Source organism: Apteryx rowi, unplaced genomic scaffold (assembly GCF_003343035.1).
Source record: "Apteryx rowi isolate R43461 unplaced genomic scaffold, aptRow1 scaffold_32, whole genome shotgun sequence".
Taxonomy (NCBI): domain Eukaryota; kingdom Metazoa; phylum Chordata; class Aves; order Apterygiformes; family Apterygidae; genus Apteryx; species Apteryx rowi.
Window position 1 is genome coordinate 1165730 of NW_020449641.1, and position 23247 is coordinate 1188976.

General features: G+C 43.1%; 2 protein-coding genes across 3 annotated transcripts in view; both read left to right on the forward strand.

Annotated features, from left to right (window-relative positions):
- LOC112968567 overlaps positions 1-4042 on the forward strand; it is a 6895-nt gene extending 2853 nt beyond the window's left edge. Inside the window, exons 7-8 of the mRNA XM_026070997.1 lie at positions 408-996; positions 4033-4042. Coding sequence (XP_025926782.1) covers positions 408-996; positions 4033-4042 — 599 coding nt within the window. The remainder of the gene's footprint in view (positions 1-407; positions 997-4032) is intronic.
- A 701-nt stretch (positions 4043-4743) lies between these two features.
- LOC112968518 (cytochrome P450 2J6-like) lies at positions 4744-20730 on the forward strand. 2 transcript variants are annotated; one of them, XM_026070909.1, is made up of 10 exons: positions 4744-4869; positions 6772-6885; positions 8245-8407; positions 9553-9702; positions 11099-11259; positions 13560-13736; positions 15614-15755; positions 17439-17626; positions 18816-18957; positions 20096-20730. In XM_026070909.1, the coding sequence occupies exons 1-10, from the start codon at positions 4762-4764 to the stop codon at positions 20272-20274; spliced, it is 1524 nt and encodes a 507-aa protein (XP_025926694.1). In that variant the 5' UTR covers positions 4744-4761; the 3' UTR covers positions 20275-20730. The 2 variants fall into 2 exon arrangements, with proteins under 2 accessions (XP_025926694.1, XP_025926696.1); XM_026070911.1 differs by lacking the exon at positions 4744-4869 and having other exon boundaries at positions 6715-6885.
- The last annotated feature ends 2517 nt before the right edge of the window (positions 20731-23247 follow it).

Below are 23247 nucleotides of genomic sequence, written 5' to 3' on the forward strand. Positions count from 1 at the left end.
GGGCTGCTGGTGCCAGTTGTGCAGCTGGAGATCGCAAGGCGCCTGTGGCCATGCCGAGGGGGGCAGAGGGCTCGAGACCTTCTGGCAGTGCTTTCCTCCTGCCACACTTCCCAGAAGTTCAGAATGACAAKACTCACTGCACAAAAGGCATCGCACGTGCTGAACCTCTGTAGCCCTCTGCTCTTCACAGCGCTGCTCACTAGGGACTGCAGCTGCACTCCCCGGGCAGGATACTGCCCCCGCGGGGACTTGTGTCTCCTCCTGAACTGCTCCTCACCTCCATAGCTGCTAAGGGTGCCCCTTGCCATGTGCCATGTGCAGGGCTGTGTGCTCCCACCGGGAAAGTCCCCTTTTGCCCCTTCAGAGGCCCAGGAAAAAGGAGCTGACAGCCTCTATTCTCCCCACAGCACACCCAGGTGCCGCTCTGGAGGACGCCTCTGCCCTCCACAGCCCAGAGGCTGAAGCTGCCTGCGGCCCCCCAACCGCTGAGACGCAGCAGCCCAGAGGGAGAAGCCCCAGCGGGAGGTGCAGAAATGCCTCGTGCGTCTCTGCTCCTCCACTGCCTGCTCAGAGCAAGCAGCTCGGCACGCTGCGCAGAAGCCTCTCGGAGGCAGCCCTGTCCTTCCCGGGCCACTGGCGAGGCTGCAGAAGGCGCCAGAGGGGCACCAGCTGGGCGCACAGTGTTGCGGATGGTCAGCAACAGCTGGGCATGGAGAAGGAGGCCCTGGAAAAGCCACCTGCCATGGAGGCGGCACCACTCTCAGCTGGCTCTGCACCCGCACCGTCCTCCAGGTGCTCCCTGGAGAGCTGCCGGGCTGCTTCGCAGGGCCCCTCCATAAGCCTCCTGGGAGCTGCTGCCATTCCCGCTTGCTGCTTGCGGGCAGCGAGAGCTGCGAGAAAGAGAAGGAGACGGAGGAGGAGACAGAGAAGGAAAAGAAGAAGGAGAGAGAGAAGGAGAAAGAGGGAGACAAAGAGAAGGCGAAAGAGGAGGAGAAGGCAAAAGCAAAGGAGAAGAAGAGAGAAAGAAAGAGAAGGAGGAAGAGAAAGGGAAAGGGAAGGAGAAGGAGAAGAAATGGAGAGCAAATAAAGGGATGAGAAAAGAAAGAAAGAAAAGACATGGAGAGAAAACAAAGAGAAAGAAAAGAAATGGAATAAAAAGAAACGGAGAGAAAAGAAAGGGAAAGAAAAGGAAGGGGTAGGGCAAGAAAGTGAAGAGAAAAAAGAGGGGAGAAAAAAGGTGTAGAAAGGAAGGGGGAGAGAAAAGTGAGGGCAAAAAAGGGGGCGAAAAGGGAGGAGAAGAAGAAAAGGGAGCAAAGAAGATGGAGCTAAGAGAAGAGGAGAAAGAGGAGGGAGAAAAGGAAGAGGGGGGGGAAAGGAAGAGGGAGAAAAAAGGGGGAGAAAGAAAGGGGAGCAAAAGGGTGAAAAAAGCAGCCAAATGAAGGGGTGCTAGAAAAGGGGAGGAAAGGGAGAGGGAGAAAAGGGAGGAAGAAGAAAGGGGGAGAAAAAGAGTAAGAAAAGGGAGAAGAAAAGGAGGGGAAGGGGAAATAAGAAAGAGAGAAGCAAAGGGGGAATAAAAAAGGAGGGTGGAAATGGGAGAGGAAGGGGAACAAAAAGAGGAGGGAGAAAGGGGAGAAAAAAGGGAGATAAGAAAGCGAGGGAAAAAATGGAGAGAAGAAGAATGGAGAAGAAGGGGGAGGCAAGAAAGCGTGAGAAAATAGGTGGCAGGAAAAAAGGGGGAGAAAAGAGTGAAGAGAAATGGGGAGAAAAAGCAAAGGGAGAAGAAAGGAGGAGAAAAAAGGGGGAAGTCGATGAGGCCTTCTACAGACAGCTGGAAGTAGCCTCACGATCCCAGGCCCTGGTTCTCATGGGGGACTTCAACCACCCCGATATCTGCTGGAAAGACAACACAGCTAGGCACAAACAGTCCTGGAGGTTCCTGCAGAGCATTGGTGACAACTTCTTGACACAGGTGGTGGAGGAGCCAACAAGGAGAGGTGTGCTGCTGGACCTCGTACTAACAAACAAAGAAGGACTGGTGGAAGATGTGAAGGTCGGGGGCTGCCTTGGCTGCAGTGACCATGAGATCGTGGAGTTCAGGATCCTGCGAGGAGGCAGCAGGGCACCAAGTAGGATCGCAACCCTGGACTTCAGGAGAGCAAACTTTGGCCTCTTCAGGGACCTACTTGGAGGAATCCCATGGGTTAGGGCCCTAGAAGGAAGGGGCGTTCAAGAGAGCTGGTTAATATTCAAACATCACTTCCTCCAGGCTCAAGAGCGGTGCAGTGCATCCCTATGAGTAGGAAGTCAAGCAAAGGAGGTAGGAGACCTGCATGGATGAGCAAGGAGCTCCTGGCAAAACTCAACCAGAAGAAGGAAGTCTACAGAAAGTGGAAAGGGGGACAGGCCACTTGGGAGGAATATAGGAACGTTGTCAGAGTATGCAGGGATGCGACGAGGAAGGCTAAGGCCCGTTTGGAATTAAATCTGGCGAGAGATGTCAAGGACAGCAAGAAGGGCTTCTTCAAATACATCAGTAGCAAGAGGAAGACTAAGGAAAATGTGGGCCCTTTGCTGAATGGGGTGGGTGCCCTGGTGACAAAGGATGCAGAGAAGGCAGAGTTACTGAATGCCTTCTTTGCTTCAGTCTTTACTGCTCAGGCCAGCCCTCAGGAACCCCAGACCCTGGAGACAAGAGAGAAAGTCTGGAGGAAGGAAGGCTTTCCCTTGGTGGGAAAGAGTCTAGTTGGAGGCCTGTAGCTAGCGGTGTCCCCCAGGGGTCAGTACTGGGTCCAGTCTTGTTCAACTTCTTCATCAATGGCCTGGATGAAGGGACAGAGTGCACCCTCAGCAAGTTTGCTGATGATACAAAACTGGGAGGAGTGGCTGATACGCCAGAGGGCTGTGCTGCCATTCAAAGAGACCTGGACAGGCTGGAGAGGTGGGCAGAGAGGAACCTCATGAAGTTCAACAAAGGCAAGTGCAGGGTCCTGCACCTAGGGAGGAATAACCCCATGCACCAGTACAGGCTGGGGGCTGGCTTGCTGGAAAGCAGCTCTGCAGAGAAGGACCTGGGAGTGCTGGTGGACAACAAGTTGACCATGAGTCACCAGTGTGCCCTTGTGGCCAAGAAGGCCAATGGTATCCTGGGGTGCATCAGGAAGAGTGTTGCCAGCAGGTCGAGGGAGGTGATTCTCCCCCTCAGCCCTGGTGAGGCCACATCTGGAGTACTGTGTCCAGTTCTGGGCTCCCCAGTACAAGAGGGATGTGGCACTACTGGAGCAAGTCCAGCGAAGGGCTACTAAGATGATTAGGGGACTGGAGCATCTCTCTTATGAGGAAAGGCTGAGAGAGCTGGGCCTGTTTAGCTTGGAGAAGAGAAGGCTGAGAGGAGATCTTATCAATGTGTACAAGTATCTGAAGGGAGGGTGTTGAGAGGATGGAGCCAGACTCTTTTCAGTGGTGCTGAGCGACAGGACGCGAGGCAACGGGCACAAACTGAAACACAGACAGTTCCATCTGACATGAGGAAACACTTTTTCACTGTGAGGGTAACAGAGCACTGGAACAGGTTGCCCAGAGAGGTTGTGGAGTCTCCTTCTCTGGAGATATTCAAAACCCACCTGGATGCAATCCTGTGCAATATGCTCTAGGTGACCCTGCTTGAGCAGGGGGGTTGGACTAGATGATCTCCAGAGGTCCCTTCCAACCTCAGCGATTCTGTGATTCTGTAACCTCTCTGCAAGAAAAGTTTGTGTATCAGTTAGGATCTGGGATGTCAGACACAGTTCTGTTGTCTTTCCCAGTTTTCATTTTGGGCATTAAAGCCACATCCATTGCTTTCTTCTTGCTATTTTATTATTATTACCTCAAACCAAATTTTATTTATTATTACCTCAAACCTAGTATTAATGTTCACAGTTACTAGGCAGATGTAAGGCTAGTGAATTTTGCAAGTGTCTGACAGTAACTGTAGGTGATGAGTTAAAAGGCAGTAGCAATGTGTTGTGTAATTTCCATTTCTGTGTATTGAAGCCTCACTTAAATCAGTTGGTTGTTACTCAGTTCCCAGTCTATGGGAACAGTTCTTGTGCTTTGGAAATCCTAATTCCTGATATTCCTCTTACCAAATGTGTTACAGATTGTTCTTAGTATGTAAGTACTGAAGGCAAAGAGCTAAAATTAAACATTTGCTTGCTCAAGGATATCAGTATCATGCTTGTTTGGCTGTCACATTACTCACATGGCTTTACTTTTGCAAGAGTTATGCTAATCTTTTTGAAACTTACTTCACAGTTTGCTTTTACATTTATCAAAAATCTTACTGAAATCTTGGCTCCTTGATAGCTTTCATTAAAAGCAACTCTTCTTTCCCTTCCATTTTTTTGGAATGCTCTTTGCTTGGGTTGCTATCTTTTTGGTAATGGGTTTTCTTGGAGCAGAGGTTAGTAGTTTATACTCAGCTCTTAACCAGGGTGACTGGAAGACTTATATAAGACTTTAAAGTCTTACAATTTTCATAAAGAAATGCCCTAATATGGAAAGTTGACTTAATGATTTGTTTGAGGAAACTAATGCTTAGAATGGGTTGGTTCAAAAGGCTGCATTTCAGTTTGAGTTGAACTGATCTGAAATGGAATACCTCACCTTCTGCAGTCTGAGAAAATTGAAACATTGTGTGAAAGCTAAAATATTTCTCTGGGAAACTTTGGTTTTACGAAAATTGAGTTTTCTTCCAGAAATATAACAAATTTTGTCAACTGTATGTCCAGAAGAGGAGGCATGAGAGAAGAACAGTTTCATGCCAACACAAGCATCATTTTGCCTGGTTTTGTTTTCAGTACAGTTTATCTGGTGACATCAGGCACTGGTGTAAGTAACTGTTTATGCACATGGGTTTCAGAGAGTAGGGAAACTCTGAATACACTGAAAAAGGAAAGGTAGGGATAGTATCTGGTAGGATAAACTGCTCATTTGACTTCATCCTGCTTCTGAGACTAGTAATTTAATTTCAGTAATATCTGACCTATGTTCTAAAAAAGTGAATTCATTCACTGATGTCAAAATATTATATCAAATATGAAATGTCCAAAACTAAGCAAAAGGATTTTGACCAAACAGACAAGAAATGAATATAATTGTATTTAGTCTTTTCATTAGATTTATGTAACTCAGCATTTCTCCTGACTTTCTCTGCACAAAATTAATTTTCTCTCATTTTTAAACTTGGTATGTTGTTTTGAAGATACTGTTTTTCGTGGTTTTCTGTTTTGCTGATTCCTGTTGCAAATATTTACAGCTTCACGGTGGGCTGCTATACCTGAATTACACTGGTTTTAGCAGTGCCATGGAACCTGCCTCAGCCCCCTTCCCACACACTCTGCCCATGATGACCACTTGTCAGCTTTGCACAGACACAGTCATAGTAAAACTACCTTTCCAGACTGTCTTCACTGTATAATGCAGGCTTGTATGTACCTATAATAGCTGCAAAGTTTGGCCAAATGAAGGAGATGGATTGATATCACCAAGTCCCATTACTTAATGCTGCCACGTTTGCAAAATACTGCATTTAAGTATGTGTTGGAGGGTAGGGCAATATCTTGTTCAGACTTGCACTTCAATTTTGCTTTCTCTTTGCAATGCAAGATAGGATTCCCTGATAATTGACACCAAGTACTTTCCGCCTTCTATATTTCATATGAGGTGTCAATCTCTCAATTATCAGACACCAGATAGTCAATGTGTGCTGTAAACTTACTGACAGCTGGTCATAATATCCAGGATTTTGAAATTCAGGTCAAAAAGTATGAAATAAACCAAGGCAAACAAAGCCCTTAATTAGGTTACATACTCCAAAAATATAAAGTAATGACAATTAGAATTTTATATTTTACATTTTAAATAATAGCATACTTTTATATTCTGATTTCGATTATTTAATTTAATGTGAGCTTTTAACTGTTATCTCCTTGTCATTAATCCTCACTTGATGAAATTGTTTTTGTTACTGTCTTACTAAAGAAAAAATTTGACTGGACGCTTAAGGCCAGTATTTCAGAAATTACATGTAACAATTTCCTCTTCTAATTCGATGCCTAGTCCCCACCTACTGTTGTTTTGCCTGCGTGAACCAAGTATTTATGTGTACCGGCAGGCAAATCTGAATTTACAACCACATGTTAAAATAAGCTGTATAATGTTTGCACTTAAATCCATTGCCTGGAAAATCTAACCTATTGCTTACATGTAATTTATAATCTGAATTTAGTGAGTCTGAGATGAACTGTGTAGGGTTTTAAGATTCCCAAGGCAGAGGAAGCTAGGTTTCATTCATTATCAGTGGTCGACAATGGCTCACACCTGATGTCATTCCACACCAGATCTTCCTATACTCACCAGCAGTTTCCTAACACAAGCTCCAGGACAATTAGCTTGAGCACAAGTGCTTCCACATTTTTATACTGTGGCTTGCTGTAACCAGCTAAGTATGCCTTTGGTTAGGGATCGGCTTGATGCACTTCAGTATGGGAAATGTATGGAGTGCAGGACAAGGGAAGGCAGTGATAAAGAGGGAGGGACAGAGGGAGGGAAAGGAACCGAGATTCTACATAAATCAGTCTGCAGAGTGAGCTGGTGGAACAAGAAAGTAGGTCAACTTTTCCAAGCTCTAGTACGTTATTTTAGATAGAGACAAGCTGGTAAATCAGCTCTGAAATGCTGACTATAAGCCAAGCTTTTGTAGCCCTGGTCATTTCTTTGTTAATTGTTCAGTTTCTCAAATTGAGAAAGGCATGTCAGCAATTGCCTCCTGGACCAACTCCTCTCCCACTGCTTGGAAACTTGGTGCACCTGAACTTTCAGTTTCATCGGGATCTTCTGATGGAGGTATTTCTTTTCAGATACTCCTAATTGGTTAATTTTACTGACAGCTTAAATGAAACTAATATATTAGTAGCAAAGCAAAGTTTTAAGGCTTAGGAAAGTTACAGACAAGATATGGACATATGAAGATCAACTTGATTCCTAAATTCAGGTCACCTTCTTATGTGGAATATGACAGCTTCATGAGAAGCTTGATCCCTTTAAGAATCAAATAAACTTGGGGACAGAGTTTTTGACTTGTGATTAAAGTACATGAATACCAAATCGAAGAGGTGCTCCCCATTGTTTATAACATCATATATGTTACTTTTTTAACTTCTGAGGCACTGGCATTGTCTAGTTTGATTACTAAATGATTAAAACATTTATGTGTATGTATGTTTGTCATACTGAAAGGGTATAAACTCCTCACCCCCACTCATCCTCAAAACTATTTGTTTGCCACTTGTTTTTAGAGGGAGTTGCTCCTCCTTGGGCCACCTCAGTCCTTTCCTGTACTCTGGCAGTGATTATTCTAATGGTTTGCAGATGACCTCTAGTTCAGATCTATAGCTTGAGACAGTACGCACAAATCGTTGTGAGCACAACGCAGATTGACAGGCAGTGATGCTATAAAATGAAGGATAAAGCCAGTATCCAAAGCATTATAAGGAGAAGCAAGTGACTAGTGTGATCAATTGGATGTAATTCTGCTGGCACCTTAAACACCTTCTACCACCCCTTTTATATCATCTGGGGTGTGCGGGAGCAGAGTCCAATTCTTGCTTGAAGCTCTTTTTCTGTGAATTTCCTCTGTCATACATCTGTCCCTGCTTGAGCACTGCATATTTCTAGCATCTCCAGTGGTCAGTGTTTTCCTCAGTAGTATGAGGAAACCTCACTGGCTTCACTCAGCTGCAGCCCACTGGCACTTCAGGGCTATTGACTAATTCCTGGCTGCATCTCCTTTCCCAGAGGGAGCAGGTTTAATCAGTTGGTTTCCTATTGCAAAGGAAGGGCTGGCTGGAGGGACAGAGCCCCAGAGAGGTGCAGAGCACGTCTGTTGCATTAACGAGGTACAGATGTAGGCATTGGATGCGATGCAACCTAAAATTTGAAGTCTTCTTTCCTTTGCTGCAATGTTGCAGCAGTCTGTGCTTTGAAAGGGAAAATCACTTCCCCGGGGTAAATAAAATTGGCTGCTGAAAGCCTAGATCTTAGGAAAACAACAGGTTTTTTTCCTGCTGCCAGCTATAATTACATCTCTAGGGATGATGATCTCAGCACAGAGTAGGCCATTTAGCCAGTCAATAGAAGGCTCATCTTCCGTTTGAGATGTGTGGGGTTTCATCCGTACTTTTCTGGCACCTTTTTTGTCTACAGCTGGCAAAAACTCATGGCAACATATATACTTTGTGGCTCGGGTGGACCCCGGTGATCATACTGAATGGATTTCAAGCAGTGAAGGATGGCCTGACCACACACCCTGGAGATGTTTCTGGGAGGATGGTGTCTCCTTTCTTCAGAGCAATGGCCAAAGGAAAAGGTGAGATTTTCCTGCCATAAATATTGCACAGGAATGTTGACTTGGCAAACTACTCCTGCATCAGCTTTGTTAGACCTCTACCCTGCCATTCAGAATGCTCTTCCACCAAAATCCCCCATCAGCTCTTGAGAATTGCTTACTGTTTGTCATGATCACTTTTGTCCTGAGCTTTCCCATGCTTGGGTAACACTCCAGATCAGGTTGTTTCTAGGTCACCTTTTTGCTGTGTTTGAGATGTATGAGATTCTTAGCTCAGAACTCAGCCATGTGCCATCACTTCAGACCTCGCTCTCTTCACAGAATAATCTGTTCTGCTGTACATGATTGTGATGTATGTTGTTATATAAATGCAAAGTATGCTTATATGCTTGGCAACCATATATACTACCTGGTTGCCAAACAGCTTCCATCATGAGCAAGAGACCTCTAACACCCTCCTCCAGAAGTCTCATAGCTGTGTTTGTAGCCAATCTTAAATGTTTGGCGACATCACATTAAACTCCACTTCTCCTTAGTGTGTTTTAACAGTTTGTATGCCTTTCTCTTCCTTCCCTTGTGTTTGCTATGCCAAAGCAAACACAGGTTGTTTAAGGCCAGGTAAACCATCAGCAGCAGTACAGGGCTCTTCAGGTAACCACTAGCACAATTTAACAACCAGTGGAATGGTTTCTCTTCCAGAGAAGAAACAGGATCCAGATGTCACTTGACCCTCACCTTCACCACCTTTGCCTACAAGCATCACATTTGCTGAGCTCCATCCCCATAAACATACCCTGGCCTTGTATATCACCCTGTAGAAATTCACCTGTTTACTCCTTTATTGAGCTCAAATACCTGGGTTTGGCTAAAGCAGATCTTCTAAAAAGGCATCTTAAATTATTTTTTGAAGACATCAGGAAATAGAGCAGTCAGAAAATCATTAGATGGCTCTTTTCAAAGATTAACTACAGTCAGTATTAAAAACTTGTCATCTAGTTATAGTTTGGATATGTTTCACTATGGTTTCTGGTCACTGATAATTTTTCCTCCTAAAGATACTTGTATCACAGTGCATTCCCTGATTTACTCTATGTATTATATAATACATTTTTAAATGAATGGTTCATGTCTATGGCAAATATTAATATGCCAGGAAATATCCTCAGGTATTATACTGGCAAGTGGTCGCTCCTGGAAACAACAGAGACGCTTTGGTATAATGACTCTCCACAATCTAGGAATGGGGAAAAAAGGTCTGGAGTATTGCGTGCAAGAGGAGGCCTCTCACTTGGTGGAGTTCTTTGTGAACCTGAAAGGTATGCCCCTGCTAAGAAATCAGATGCTTTTCAAGCCTGGATCCATCTCTTCAGTATGCCAATTTACATACCCCTCTCTAGAATCAGGGCGGGTCCAGAGTGGTGTATCCAAGGAAGTGCAGATAGAGACCAGTTTCAGAGGTGCGAATTTCTTTCTAAAAAGCTGTTTCTGAACCTAATGAAGCTGGGAACTTCTGAAATCCCTTCTCTTTGGGTTTATCATTTAACTATCATTTTCTCTGTGTACAATTGGATGTCACTGAATTGCATATCCAAGCAGCCCTCCGACTGCCCAAAATAGGTAACTAAGAGTATGGTGGAGCTTAATCAATTCTCTAATTCTCTAAATTCCAATGACATTGGGTACCACCCAGCCTAGACCACAATACTGTTGACATTCTTGGACCTAATGTCAGTCTGTAAATAAAAGGGGATCTAGTGATGTGACTTGGTTATTTTCTTAGTTTCTTTGACTTATGAAAACAGCCTTTTCCAGGTAGATGTTGGCTTTCTTTAGCCTGGGTTCATCTCAGCTGACTCTGGGAAAATATAAAGAGTCTAGCACTTAAGCACCAGTGAGTTACTGTGTGATTGTATACTGTTTGCTGATTCATTGAACAAAGTACAGAATTAAAAAAAAAAATTACAAATTTATCTGTTAAGATTTTGGGAGTGTAGTTAAGGAATTCTCTCATAATGGTGCAGGATATTTTAGTGTCTGTCTGGCTAAGTAACTTCTGGCAAGAGAAATCAAAGAAAACAGGAAGGGAGGGGACTTCAATGGGTTAGCTGGTTCATTCTTGAATCCAAGCCTGGATCACTTCTACCCAAATCATTTCTGATGGACATCTGTCTCATATCTTTTAAAAAATCATCAGACAGAGATCTGATGATTTATTGTTCACAAATGACACTGTAATCATTTTATTACCTATACTTTGCAGTTCTTATCTATTCTGCCTCTTGAACCTTCTCCAGGTCCTTCAGTCTTTCCTCCTAAGTTTTTTACATTTTTGAACAATTCTGTCACTCTCTTCTCTTTAATTAATCTACCTCCTGTGATATTTCTTGCCTTGCACATTGCCTGACTTCTCCCACACACTTGAGGACAGCAGATTTGATATGATATCCTCCAATGGATCTTAGCTGTGCAATGTCATTTCCTAGGAAAGGCTATGAGGTTGTTTTAAGGCTATAAGCTAACAGTTTAACAGTGTCCTTTGCTCTAAGACTGTTTATGTTCATGAAAAAATATTAATGCCATATGTCATCCCCTTTCACACCCCAGCTGGATAAAGACTGTATTTGACATAATCTCTGATAGTTTCTTGTCCTATCTGAGTAAGGAACAACCGAAGAAAGCATTAAGAGTGAATATTATCTACTGTCTTTGCAGGAAGACCTGTGGATCCTTCTTTCCCTCTTTTTCATTCTATTTCAAATCTAATTTGTGCTCTGGTTTTTGGATATCACTTCTCTGATGAGGACAAAACCTTCCATGAACTGATCAGTGCCACAGAGAATTTATTCAGATTTGCAGGCAGCTTCATTCATCAGGTGAGTAAATAATGCGCTATTTTTTTCCAATATAGGTATAATATGAAAGTGCAGATGCAAGAATAAGTTTTCCCTAAATACAAAGTAAATACAAATGCAAGTAGAATGTTAAGTTTTCATCCCTCTGTTGATGCTTGGCTGTAAGCTTTTTAGCATTTCCGAGACTGTTAACAGAAACCTTTAAACTTATTTTTGCATTGGAGTTTCTAATAGATTTGAACTTTACAGTGCTGCTCCTTCCGCTTCATTTACTTCTCTCCTCCAAAAATCAGTAGCATTTAAGTCACTGTTGTGCCTTTTATTACTCTGCAATTTGTATGCTGACAGATTCTTTCATTTCCTTCCTCACATAGAATAAAAATTTCAGTATGAATCTTTCCATTACTTTGTAAAAACTCACAGTTCACACATTACAAAAACAATGTATACATACGTTCTCTGACAGTCTCACATTCAAGTTCTGTCAAAGATTTTTTGGTAGCTGCCTCCCATAACATACCATAAAGGCCAGCTTTGCACTTGAAGTGTCTAAGTTTTCCCCGTTAGTTAGATTTTGGTGTTTAGACTCCCAAAGAAGGACAAACTCAGCAATGGGGTTTGGGGATAGAATGACAAATCTTCATTTTGAGTTGGTAATCATACTCTCAGAATTTTACAAGTCAAAATTGTTGATGTAAAGCTTTTCAACAAATCTGTCATATGAGGGTAGCACTATACAACTTGCCCAGAGTGAAGGTGCCACACATGTTTAATGGGCAGAAGGGAAAGCCCACAACTCCAGGCCATTAGTCCTCCCTCAGTAGTATACAAGGCCTCAGAAAAGATGTTAAAGGAAAGAAAAGTTGAAAATACGGAGGCAAATGAAAAATGACATAAAATGCAATATTGGTTTACTAGATATGACCTTCTTCACTTGGAATTTTTTAGGAAAAAAAAAAAGTGTAGTCTATGTAGTCTACCAGGACTTCAGTGAAAATTTGATAAGGTAACAGATATGAAGTAAATACTTAATTGGAGAACACAGGTTAGTGCTAAGGTTTAAAAAGAGGGTAAGGAATTCTGAGAGAGATATAAAGGGGTAAAATGAGTGAAAGAAGTTATCAGTGGAGTTCCTCTGGGAATGGTCCAGTGGTTTTCTGACTGTAGCTACTCATTATTCTTGTTGAAGACCTTGGCTGAAAAACAGGTGTAATTTGCTGATGATCAAAGTCAGAAGACCTTATTAATACAGAGGAGGGTCAGGATATCCTGCTGCAAGAGCTCATCAACCTTGTGGACTAGAGTTATAAGAATGGAACAAATTGTAATAGTACAAAATTAAATTATGAATTCTATTAGGAATTAATGAGATGAGCTTCTGCTATGAGCTTAGGACATTCCAATGCAAGGGTTAAGAGGAAAGAGACCCAGGTAAACTAGCAGATCACAGGATGAAAAGACAAACATGATCCTAGAGTGTTTCCAGCACTATTTTCCCTTTAGATCCACAGACGAGTTAAAGTAGGTTCTGTTGTGTAATGCTTTGTGGGACCTTTTCTAGGGTCTTGGACACTTTATGTTGTGAGTCTGGAGTGAAGCAAGTGCAGAGAAGGGTTAGTGGGATGATGAGCAAACTATCACATAACAAAAATAAAGAACTTTGCTCCTTCGGTCTGACAGAATAAAGGCAAAGAGGAGAGAGAAATGCTGTTTGCTTCGCAGGGTGGGATGGCAGATGCTGCAAAGAGAGAACTATCCAACTTTGAATTGACAAGAGTGTGTATAAATAGACTCTGAGCAGACTGAAGATGTAATATTTCTAACCATCAGAATAGTTATTGGTCACACAAACAGTCACAAGGATGAGGAAGAAAATGAAATTCTCTCTTAGAGTGATACCCAGTCACACAGTTCCTTCTGTGAACTCCACAAATACCCCCAGGTACTTGAGGCTGCAGACTTGTTAATTTTAGTAGCCACACAGTATCCAGAGAGAAGGCTTCTATATTTTGATTCTGTGTGGGAGTCAGGGGCTCCAACCTGTACAGAAACAGGGTCTGCCAGTGATCCGCATTAGTCAAGTAAACTTCCTGGCATGAGCAGAGTGTTGGCAGTACTGCTTGGGCCCCCAGATTCAGGAGTGTGCCAAAATTACAAGTAGTGTTTTCCCACATGAGGGCAAAAATGAACTCAAAGTAATGATAGTTTGTTTATCCCACTATCAATATTTCCAGACAGGACAGTTCAGCCTTTTGGTGTTTCTAAAGCATCTTTGTTACTGACAGATAATTCACACTACCTCTTGTATGTCACTCCCACAGCTGTATGAAATCATTCCCTGGCTGATGCACCATCTCCCTGGTCCTCATAAAAAGGCATTGTCTTGCTATGATGTCCTGAGTTCTTTTGCAAGGAGGGAGATCAGAAGGCATAAGGAGAGAGGGATACCAGACGAACCGCAAGATTTCATTGACTTTTACCTGGCTGAAATGGAGAAAGTAAGTATGATCAGGCAGAACAAACACATTCATGGGGCATAAATCTAAATAGACCATTAAATAATCCAATCAGAACCCTTATATTATAGTTTCTTACATTTCATAGGCTTCTTAATGTGAATACAGTAACTTGGAGCTTACTAACTCATGTCTCCTTGAAAGGCATCCAGTTTTATGATCTGGTTACATGAATGAGTTACCATAAAGTACATTAGGGTGTGAATTTATGGGCCAGCATCTGCTTTCCACAAATATCTATGTGTGTACTTCATTCCTGTAGTAAATATGAGACTGTTTCCGCCTGCAGGTTGCAAAACTTTGGTAGACCACCTCGTCTTCTAGACCAAGGTGCCTCATGTTTACAACAGGATTAAATACACATGCACAAATAATTGCCCTGAAATAGCTGGCATGCCTCTTTGAGTGATTTTCTGTGTGCATCCTAACACTGGCTGTTCTTGTGCCACACAGCTGTGTTGAGGCAGAATGCTGGTCTCCCCAGGGAGAGAGGGAAACCTTTCGAAGAGGATCTGCCCTTTACAGGAAGCTCTCTCATTAGGTCCAAGTCTGAGGAGATCCTCCACTCTTTAAAAGATTCCCAGGCCATTCTACAATCCCTTGGAATCATTTCTGTGGCATCTAAGATAGAGCAGTCCTTCCAGCTCCAGCCCAGTCTCTTTCAACAGCTGCACCTCAGCATTTCCAGCCTACTCAATCATTTGAGCAATCTTGGAATCAGTACTTTAGGCATCGCATATTATTTGTCCACTTCCTCAGCAGATAGGTGCTGCTATCAGTAGGTCCTAAATGGGATGTATTTGGGGGTCCCAAGCCTGTTATCCCTTCTGTTACCTCTAATTTCCCCATAGTTTGGGGTGCAGTTGGCCTGTCACTTATATTTAAATTGGAGGATCTGGAAACAATTGCTCAGAAACACTCAATGCCATAATACACTGTTGTTCTTCCCTGCCCAAGTAATTCTTTTCCATAGCAGGAGGGATTAATGAGTCAGAGAGACTCTGTTAAGGGCACCAGAGTTTCTGCTTCAAACTCAGTCATTTTGGAATACCTTTAGGAGCTGAAGAAAACACCTCTTTCTTACTGTTGATGAAGCCCATGTAGCTACTACCTTTGCTCATCAGCTTCCAGCCAGTCAGGCCACCATGTTCTCACAATGTTGGCTAATGGGATCTGGAGTTTTCTTGTTCATTAGGTCTGAATCAATATTATACGATTTACTAAAATAAACGTTTTAGAGACAATGATGCAGCTTTTTCTGGTCTCAGTGGTGCAGGTTATTGCAATCTGTGCATTTAAAAATGTTTTTCCCTAATGTATTTCTCTAATTGTTTTTATATTATATTCCCTTATTATAAGAAGAAAATTTTTGGATATCCCCCTCCCACCAGTTCACATCATTCTAAACTGAGAGAGGAAATTACTCTCAAGATGTTCTGTTGAGTTCCTTTTATTCAGATGGGGGGTTCTTTGGTATTTACTAGCACTGTTTAATAGGTTACTGGAGAGACCAATTAACTTACAAGACCAAATGAGTGATATATTTGTGGGGCGCACGTTTAGAACTACATTCTAGGCTATTTGTAAAACTTCCAGTATGTTTTAAAGTTTTCCTGATTAAGTCAACAGGCCTAAAACAGCCTGTTTTTTATGAAGAACAAATAATTCCACTTCACGAATAAGAGCAAGCCATGTCCATTTGGGAAACTATTAATCTCTTAGTACTCATCAATAACTGTAATTTTGAATATTCTTTTTGTGCATGACAGCTATGGAAATAATGAAGTAATAACTCTCACACTTGTAGAAGATGTCCTAACTTTTATGCTTTAACTTCAACTTTTTATCATCATCTACAGTCTAAAGATGGGCCCCGACCCAAGTATGATGAAGACAATTTGGTGTGTGTTATAAATGACCTTTTCCTCTCTGGATCAGAGACCTCAAGCACGACCTTGTACTGGGGGCTGCTCTATATGGTGGTGCATCCAGACATCCAAGGTGAGAGGGAGGCTTGCTGTGAAATACTGTGGCTACTACAAATGTTAATGATGGCTAAATATAATGAGTTGCAGGCACAAAAGCCACCAGCTGAGCTTGGCTCTCACTCTCTCAAAGCACTGAAAACAGCATGCTGAACTTAGCACAGAGAAAGCCAGAGTCCCAGCCTCTGACCTGATCAGATCTGGTGGCACATGAAGGGGGGAGACAAAAGTTTGCTCTTTGCAGTGACATTTCAGTAAGGTGCTCTGTGTGGGGTGTTTGCAGGCTGACTGAAGGAAGCAGTAACAGAGATCAGAGCTCTAACAAGAGTCCTGTCTGCCCCAGATATTGTTCAGGTATGAGCGGTGCTAACACAACCTTGCTGTGTTTGCCACACATTTGACCTACCCTCTCTTCCCACTCTTTACAGCTCACCCTCTCCCTTACAGCTGCTGGGCAAACCTTGGCAGCTTATAAAGGGCTGCAGAATGCCCTAAGGAAGTCATGTGGTCTGGGTAGAGACAACTGTCTCTTCCTGTATCCTTCCTGTCAGGAAAAAGGTAGGGAGATACACTAAAGGTAATGTGGCCAGTGCAAATTCAGAAACTCAGTGACTCTTTCCTGTCTTTGCTGAGTGCCTCACACACAAGTCCAGGCAACGGGCACCCATGGAGTACAAGCTGATCTGGTGTGGCCTCAGGGTTTCAGAACACGTGGTGTGTGTGTGACCAGCCGCGTAACCAGCTGGGGGTGTTAACACCTAATATTTAAATAGCGAGCAATGTTTGTTGCAGTTTGCTCACAGAGCAGCAAACAAACCTTAGGAGAAAACAAAGGTGAATGTGAAACATCTGCGAGGAACAGGGAGACTGTAGAAATAGGAAAATAAGTTTAATGGGAGAACTATGGCTGCCTGATATGCAGAGAAGTCACTTTCAGGCAAGAACTGCTGGCAGTACACAAGGACTGTCCCCGTCTTAGTTAATATTGCAAAAGAGATTGCTCAGCTAATTAACACAAATTCTGGTGAATGCCTCTGTAGATCCAGGCTGACCTTCCCCCATCCACAGCTGTGTCAGGAAGAGAAAGGATATGGCCAAGGCTTAAGGAGGACTCATCCTGGGGCTGCTGGCCCTTCTGTTGTGCTCAAGTGCTGAAAGAGAAGGAGATGCCTGCATTCCCATAATGGCTGAAGCCTCTGAAAAGGCTGTGTCACTGAACACATATTCTCATCCAAGTTTTTAAGCTGATTCAGGTGTTGTTTGTTCAATGTTGTCATAACTTGGACTGACTCTGCTCAACTCCTCCCTTGTACTGGGAGGCACTTACCTCAATTCTGAAAATGAGATTTTGATTTTGAGATAGACTAAGCTAAGCAATCCCTAAATACCTTCAAAATCTGGGGCTAAGTGACTCACTCTACACTGACCAAGCATACAGTGAGATAAATGTCAGAATTGGGATAAAAACACTATAGTCCTTGCTTGTGAATCTGTGCTACACTGAGGTGTTTTTTTTAATTTACTTTTATTTTCATATATTAAACTCAGGCATTAAATCATATAAAATCATATTAAATCATAGGTTGTAGACTTTATGTACTATGTTGAGATATTAGATTTTCCTATTGCTCCAAGAAAAGAGACCAGTTAAAATATTTGATGTATTTTCCTATCTGAAATGGCGCATATTTCTCCATAGAGAAAGTGCAGAAGGAGCTAGATGCTGTTCTAGGTCCTTCCCAGTTAATTTGCTACGAGGATCGGAGAAAACTGCCTTATACAAACGCTGTGGTTCATGAGATTCAGCGCTTCAGCAACATTGTCTTTGTTGGCGTGCCCAGAGTGTGTGTGAGGAACACAACGTTGCTGGGCTTCCCCCTCAAAAAGGTACAGAAACATTTTCAACCTCTGCTCTTTCTTTAGCAGAGAGACGTTCAGCTTCTATTCCAGTTTTATAACTTATTTTCCATATATAAACCATTCTCCATATAGCCCAGGAACACTGTGAGCAGGGAAGAGTTACCATGAATGAAATAGGTCTCTCACTTAGTGTGTTGATGCTCAAACAGGTGATGAAACCCCTCTCCCTGCCATCAGAGCCTCAAGTTCCTGCCCTGCAGATCAATGGCACAACAGCAGAGACCAGTTCTGCTTAGCTGGGGGTGGACTGAGAGGAGACACTGGTTTGCCAAAGCACTAGTTAAGAAGTCCCTGTCACACTCAGCACTGCCACTAGGATGGAGGAAAGCTTGTAAGAGCATGAGTCCTCTTATAGTGACTCCATGGGTTGAGGAAGGCACAGGCACCTGCCTGATTTTGTGTCAGCTGAGAGACTGTCAGCTGTAGCTGTGAGGGAGTTGTCCCCAAATATTGTCTGAGACAAGTGTTCAAAGCCAGTAAGGCATTTTGTAGAGTGACGTAAGCAATGCTGAATGCCATTTCTCGCTGTAAAACATTAGCGAGATAAAAGCATTGGTTGCTTTTATTGCAAGAGAGATGGGAGAGGCGATCACCATTCCTGGCATCTGGAACTGGCCCCACCAGCTCACTTCTGTGGTGAAGGCTTCACACTTTATTCTGTCTGGATCTGACAGCCAGGTAACTAAGGCACAGAAGCCGGTCTGCCGGGAACAACCTGCTCTTTACCAGTATGGACAAAGCCTGAAGGACTAATGATAAAAGGGCTCAGAGGTTGTTGTCAATGAAGTGATAAGTACTGCGGGGATTCCTGCATTCATCTCTCTCTCTTAAGCCTGAAAAAGGGTTTCCAAGGCTGGCACCTGAATATCAACAAAAGAATCCTACCAGAGGTGCTATTAAAACTAGTAGCAGAAGTGGTCACATTGCAGTTGTACCATTAACACCCATTGACATGGCTGCAGAGTTGAGAACTATAATTTCCAGATAAGAAAATGTTCACAGACTTCCATTTCCTGTCTAGAAAAATGGACTTCTAACCATATGATCTTTGCACATTACAAAGAAATAGCAACAAGCAGCAGTCTTATCCACCAGGCAGAAACTGATGGGTGAGAGAATAGCAGGCAGAACTGAGTCAACAGTTTCTTCCTTGCAGGGCACCATCATCATGCCAAATATAGCATCTGTCCTGTACGACCCTGAGCAGTGGGAGACACCTCGACAGTTCAACCCTGGCCACTTCCTTGATAAAGATGGAAACTTCATAAACCGAGAAGCTTTCTTACCGTTCTCAGCAGGTAAATGCACTGACAATTCAAACTGTCCCAGTGGATTAGATGAAGAATACAGAAATGTGAGTGTGTGGTATTTCCTCAGATAACACCTTTATCTCCACTGCTAGATCTTTTAAAGAACAGTGCTGGCTTGTATCTGCCAAGGCGTATGTTTCTGTGGTGTCTGACCCCAAACTGTTGTTAGTACACTGTGGTGAGAATCCCATCCCAGCTCCTGAACCTTCTAGGCTGTTATAGTTTGCAGTAATCCAGAGGTTTTGTCTGTAGCATTCTTCATATGGTTTCTTTTTTCCCCCTGAGAAGCAATATGCTTTGTGTTTGTTAGAGCTGCTAGCAATCCCTCTTAAAGGAACAAGCTGAAATAAAAAAGAAAGCATCCTGGTAAACAAAGGATTAAGCTCTTGACTACAGAACTGAAAATTCAGTTGCAAAAGAAGGGAAATAAGATAGCAAAGCGCAGTTAGAGGTCACACTTAGCAGCAAAGTTCCTCATCCACTGTTGTTGTTTTAGACTCTACACTGATATAGCAGGCTAGTAACTTGGGTGCCCATCCAGGAGTCGTTTCTTAGTGCAAATGGCATAGCTGGCTTCTGTTTTCCATTTATTGGTCTGCTAATCTGGTGATGTGAATGCATTGTTCATCTGTTTCCTCTAGTTTATGTTGGTTTTGTGCTGTTCATGACATTGGTTCCAGTGAGGAACACTTGGAAATTACCAGTAGGCCTCTTGCTTTGCCTGTAAAGTGAAGAAGCCTTTGTTCAGTTGCAAATACCAATGTTAAGTAATTTTGATTCATTGACTTTAACTCACTGGAAAAGTATTTGCAAACAGCTAGCAGATTCTTCAAGTCTGAGCCTGAAGCTCAACATCTCCTACAGGAGGAAAATAATCTTCCGCTAGGTCAAGAAAGAAATGATGGTTGGACCTCAGGGATTTCCACTGAGATTTTCACTTGGTGTCTCTTAACCTATGACGTTGGATGGAATCTTTCTGACAGAATTCAGGAAGTTTTAGTTCTGTGGCTTTCATGGTCCTCACACTGAGCAAAACCCCCCTCTCATTATGTCAAGAATGAACAAAGTGATTATGAAATTAGAATATTCCTGGATGCTCACTGTTCTTCACCTCTTCTTTCTGCAGGGCACCGTGTGTGTTTGGGGGAGCATCTAGCAAGGACTGAGCTCTTCATTTTCTTTGCCAACCTGCTGCGGGCATTCACCTTCCAGCTCCCTGAGGGAGTGACAAAGATCAACACAGAGCCCATTTTGGGGGGTACGTTGCAGCCCCACCCATACAGGGTTTGTGCCATTCCGCGCTAGGCTGCAACACATTACAGACCAGAATGAGACAGCTGTCTTTGCCTCAGTGAATTTCCTCTCAAATGCATAAATCTTCTTTTACTAGATTGGATATTGACATTAATCTATTCCAAGACTATTCAGAAAGTGGATTTTAAGCTGAGATCCAGACCACCAGTACTTTTGGTCTGGTCCTTATGAAGATCCCAGATTTTTGCAGGGATCTTGGCCATTTTTCTCCTCTTGGAGAGCACCTGCAGCAAGCTGCTGTGGTTTCCAGCTGTGAAGATAGTGTGCTGTGCCTCCTTGTCCTTGCTGAGCAGGATCGTCAAGATGCTCACTCCTGAGAAAACCTTGGTAAAATTCGATGGAGGACCTTGCAAGAGCCGAGTAGGTGTCATTTCTGTGAGTGGTTTGATGACCTCAAGTCATTTGACTCTGGAAAATGCACCTTCAAGGTCCTACTTTAGTTTTACTTGCCTGAACTTAGACACTTTAATTGACAGATTGGAAATAATAATTAAAAACAAAATAAATAAAGGAAATGCATTAGAACCTGGGTTTATTAATATCTGAGTTTGATGTAAACAACTCCCACATATAAGATGAGGAGTGTCAATTTAAAGTTGAAGAAAGAAACTTAAATTTGATATTTACTAGCATGTGAGTGCATGACATAGCAGCCTGATCAATGTTATAATGTGTTGTCAGATTTTTTTATTTTTATAAAAATGAGCTTTCTGTGATGTAGAATCATGTTGACTTTTAGTTGGGGTCATTAAGAAGTTGAGACCTTTAGATCTGTAATCAGATCTTGCACTTGTGGAATTAATACTGTAACTGGTAGCAGTAGGCAGCCCATTATCTCTTGCTTGGATGAGGCATAAATGTGGGATGAGATGTTCACTTTTTCAATGGGTTTTGCTGCTAACTGATTGCAGCAGAGGAATGTAGAAACTTTGGAAGGCAGTGTCTAGAGGCTCAGATGTTCCTCAGGCTCTCTGGGCCCTTTCCTTCCCTTACCGCAACCCATACCATGCTTCCTGCCCTCCATTCAATCTCTTTTCAATCCCTCCCTGCCCAGTTTCAATTCCTACTCTCATCCACTCTTTATCCATATAAACCCTGTTTCAATATTCACCTTCCCTTTGTGTCTCCTGTGCCCCTCTGGTCTCCATTGGTCCCTTCCTTTTATCATATCAAGCTGCTGTCTCCTCTTACTCCTTTTTGCATGAGCATCAGTAGAGGAAACGGTGAAAGTGCTGAGATGAAAACTATGATCAGTGAGTTTTCAGGAGGGAGCTTGGAAGAACTGATTTATTTCTACTTTGAGGCTCCAGATCATGAAGAGAAGAACACAGTAACTATGAAGGATGTACTGGAGGTGACCCAGTGGGAGAAAAGACATAAATGATTACTCAATGCAGGAATTCTAAAATATCTATTTTTTAATGTAGCTGCTCACTGGCACTGACTGAACTCAAGACAGAGACAGTCTAACCGTACAGCTGGATGTGACAGCCAAGTACAGCTGTAGCTTTGTTGAAGCAAAGCGCTGTAGTATCCTTGAGTCCAAATCACTTTGGGAAAGGACTCAAATGTTGGAATCAAGTAAAGCTGTCTGTAAGCACTGCTGTAAATTTATCCTCACACATATTTAATCATAAGAAGTGCTTCTATATTGGGCTATAAACTATTTGTAATTAAGTCATTGTGGTAGATCTGAACTTCCTAAATTTGAAATAGAGAAGAATGTTATTAAAAAGAAATGAGAATTGCTGAAAGTCAGGCTGAGTTGGACCAGATTATGGCATGCCCTGGAGCTCTGGCAGCGTCTGTTCCAGCACAACCAAGTGTCTGCAGGCTTGCTGGGCTGGAAGAGAAATCAAGACAACAGGAGTTTCACAGTAGCAATAATTGTCTAATAATCTAGCTTGTTGAGTCCACACAACATGTCAAATACTATTCCAGGGCCTACATACTTCTGATCAACTTTCCCCTCTGGCTTTATTTGTGCTCCTCCTCCACCCCACCCTCTCATATCTGCTCTTCTCTACTAAGTCTGCTGGAGATAATGTCTCTTGCTCCCTTTACCCAGTCCTGTTGTCATCCTGCCACTCCCAGAAGAAGCTGAGTGAGAAGACATGAAGCTGCTCATGCTCAAGGACGGGACCATTGCATCCATTGAGATTGTTGCCATACTTGGTGTCTGTTGATAGACCAACTTCCCCATGACTAGGTAGGAAGTGAGAGTGACACAAGGTGGAAAGAAGTGATAACTTAGTGCCTATTTCAGCCCCCAGGGACCCTGTCCACCAGACTGCTGCCAGGCAGTATAAAGAAGCACATTTGATTTTGAAGAGAGTCTACTAAAAGCTGAGTTGATGGGCAGGAGCTCTCTAGCCCTCCCTTTTGGAGGTAGGGAGCTGACTGAGTCTCCAGACAGTCTTGCAGAACAGTGTTGGCAGGCTTGAGCTGAGAAGCCAGTGTGGCATGTGTAGCCTCCTGTGTGGATTAGCCCACATGGGCCAAGTAGCCAGACTCCTTTTTCTGGACTGGTGTTGTGGTCTGGAAACCTGGGGCAGTAGTTTACACCCATGGATTTCCACAAAGATTTGAACAAAGAGCAGATGGTGGAAAGGAAACAATAACTCAGGAAACCTGATAAAATCTACTCTATTCCTTCTCCTTCCACTCCCCTGGGAAGGTGGTAAATTTTCCTGAGCCTGCTGGGAGTGCCTCTGGGATGTAGAACAACTCTGTTTCCTCTCCCAGTGAATACCCTCCTGGCACTTGTCCAGGCTTACAGACCTCCAGCTGCTGGACTGGCTGACCTCTGGCATTTGAGAGATGTGCAGGTCATAGAGAAGGAGCTGAAGTGATTCCAGCCCAGGTGCTGGTGAGGTAGGAGAGCAGAGAGAGGTGGGATCATGTAAGGAGTTGCTATGTTGCGCTGAGGATCTTCAGCCATCAGTGTTACTTCCTGGCATCCCT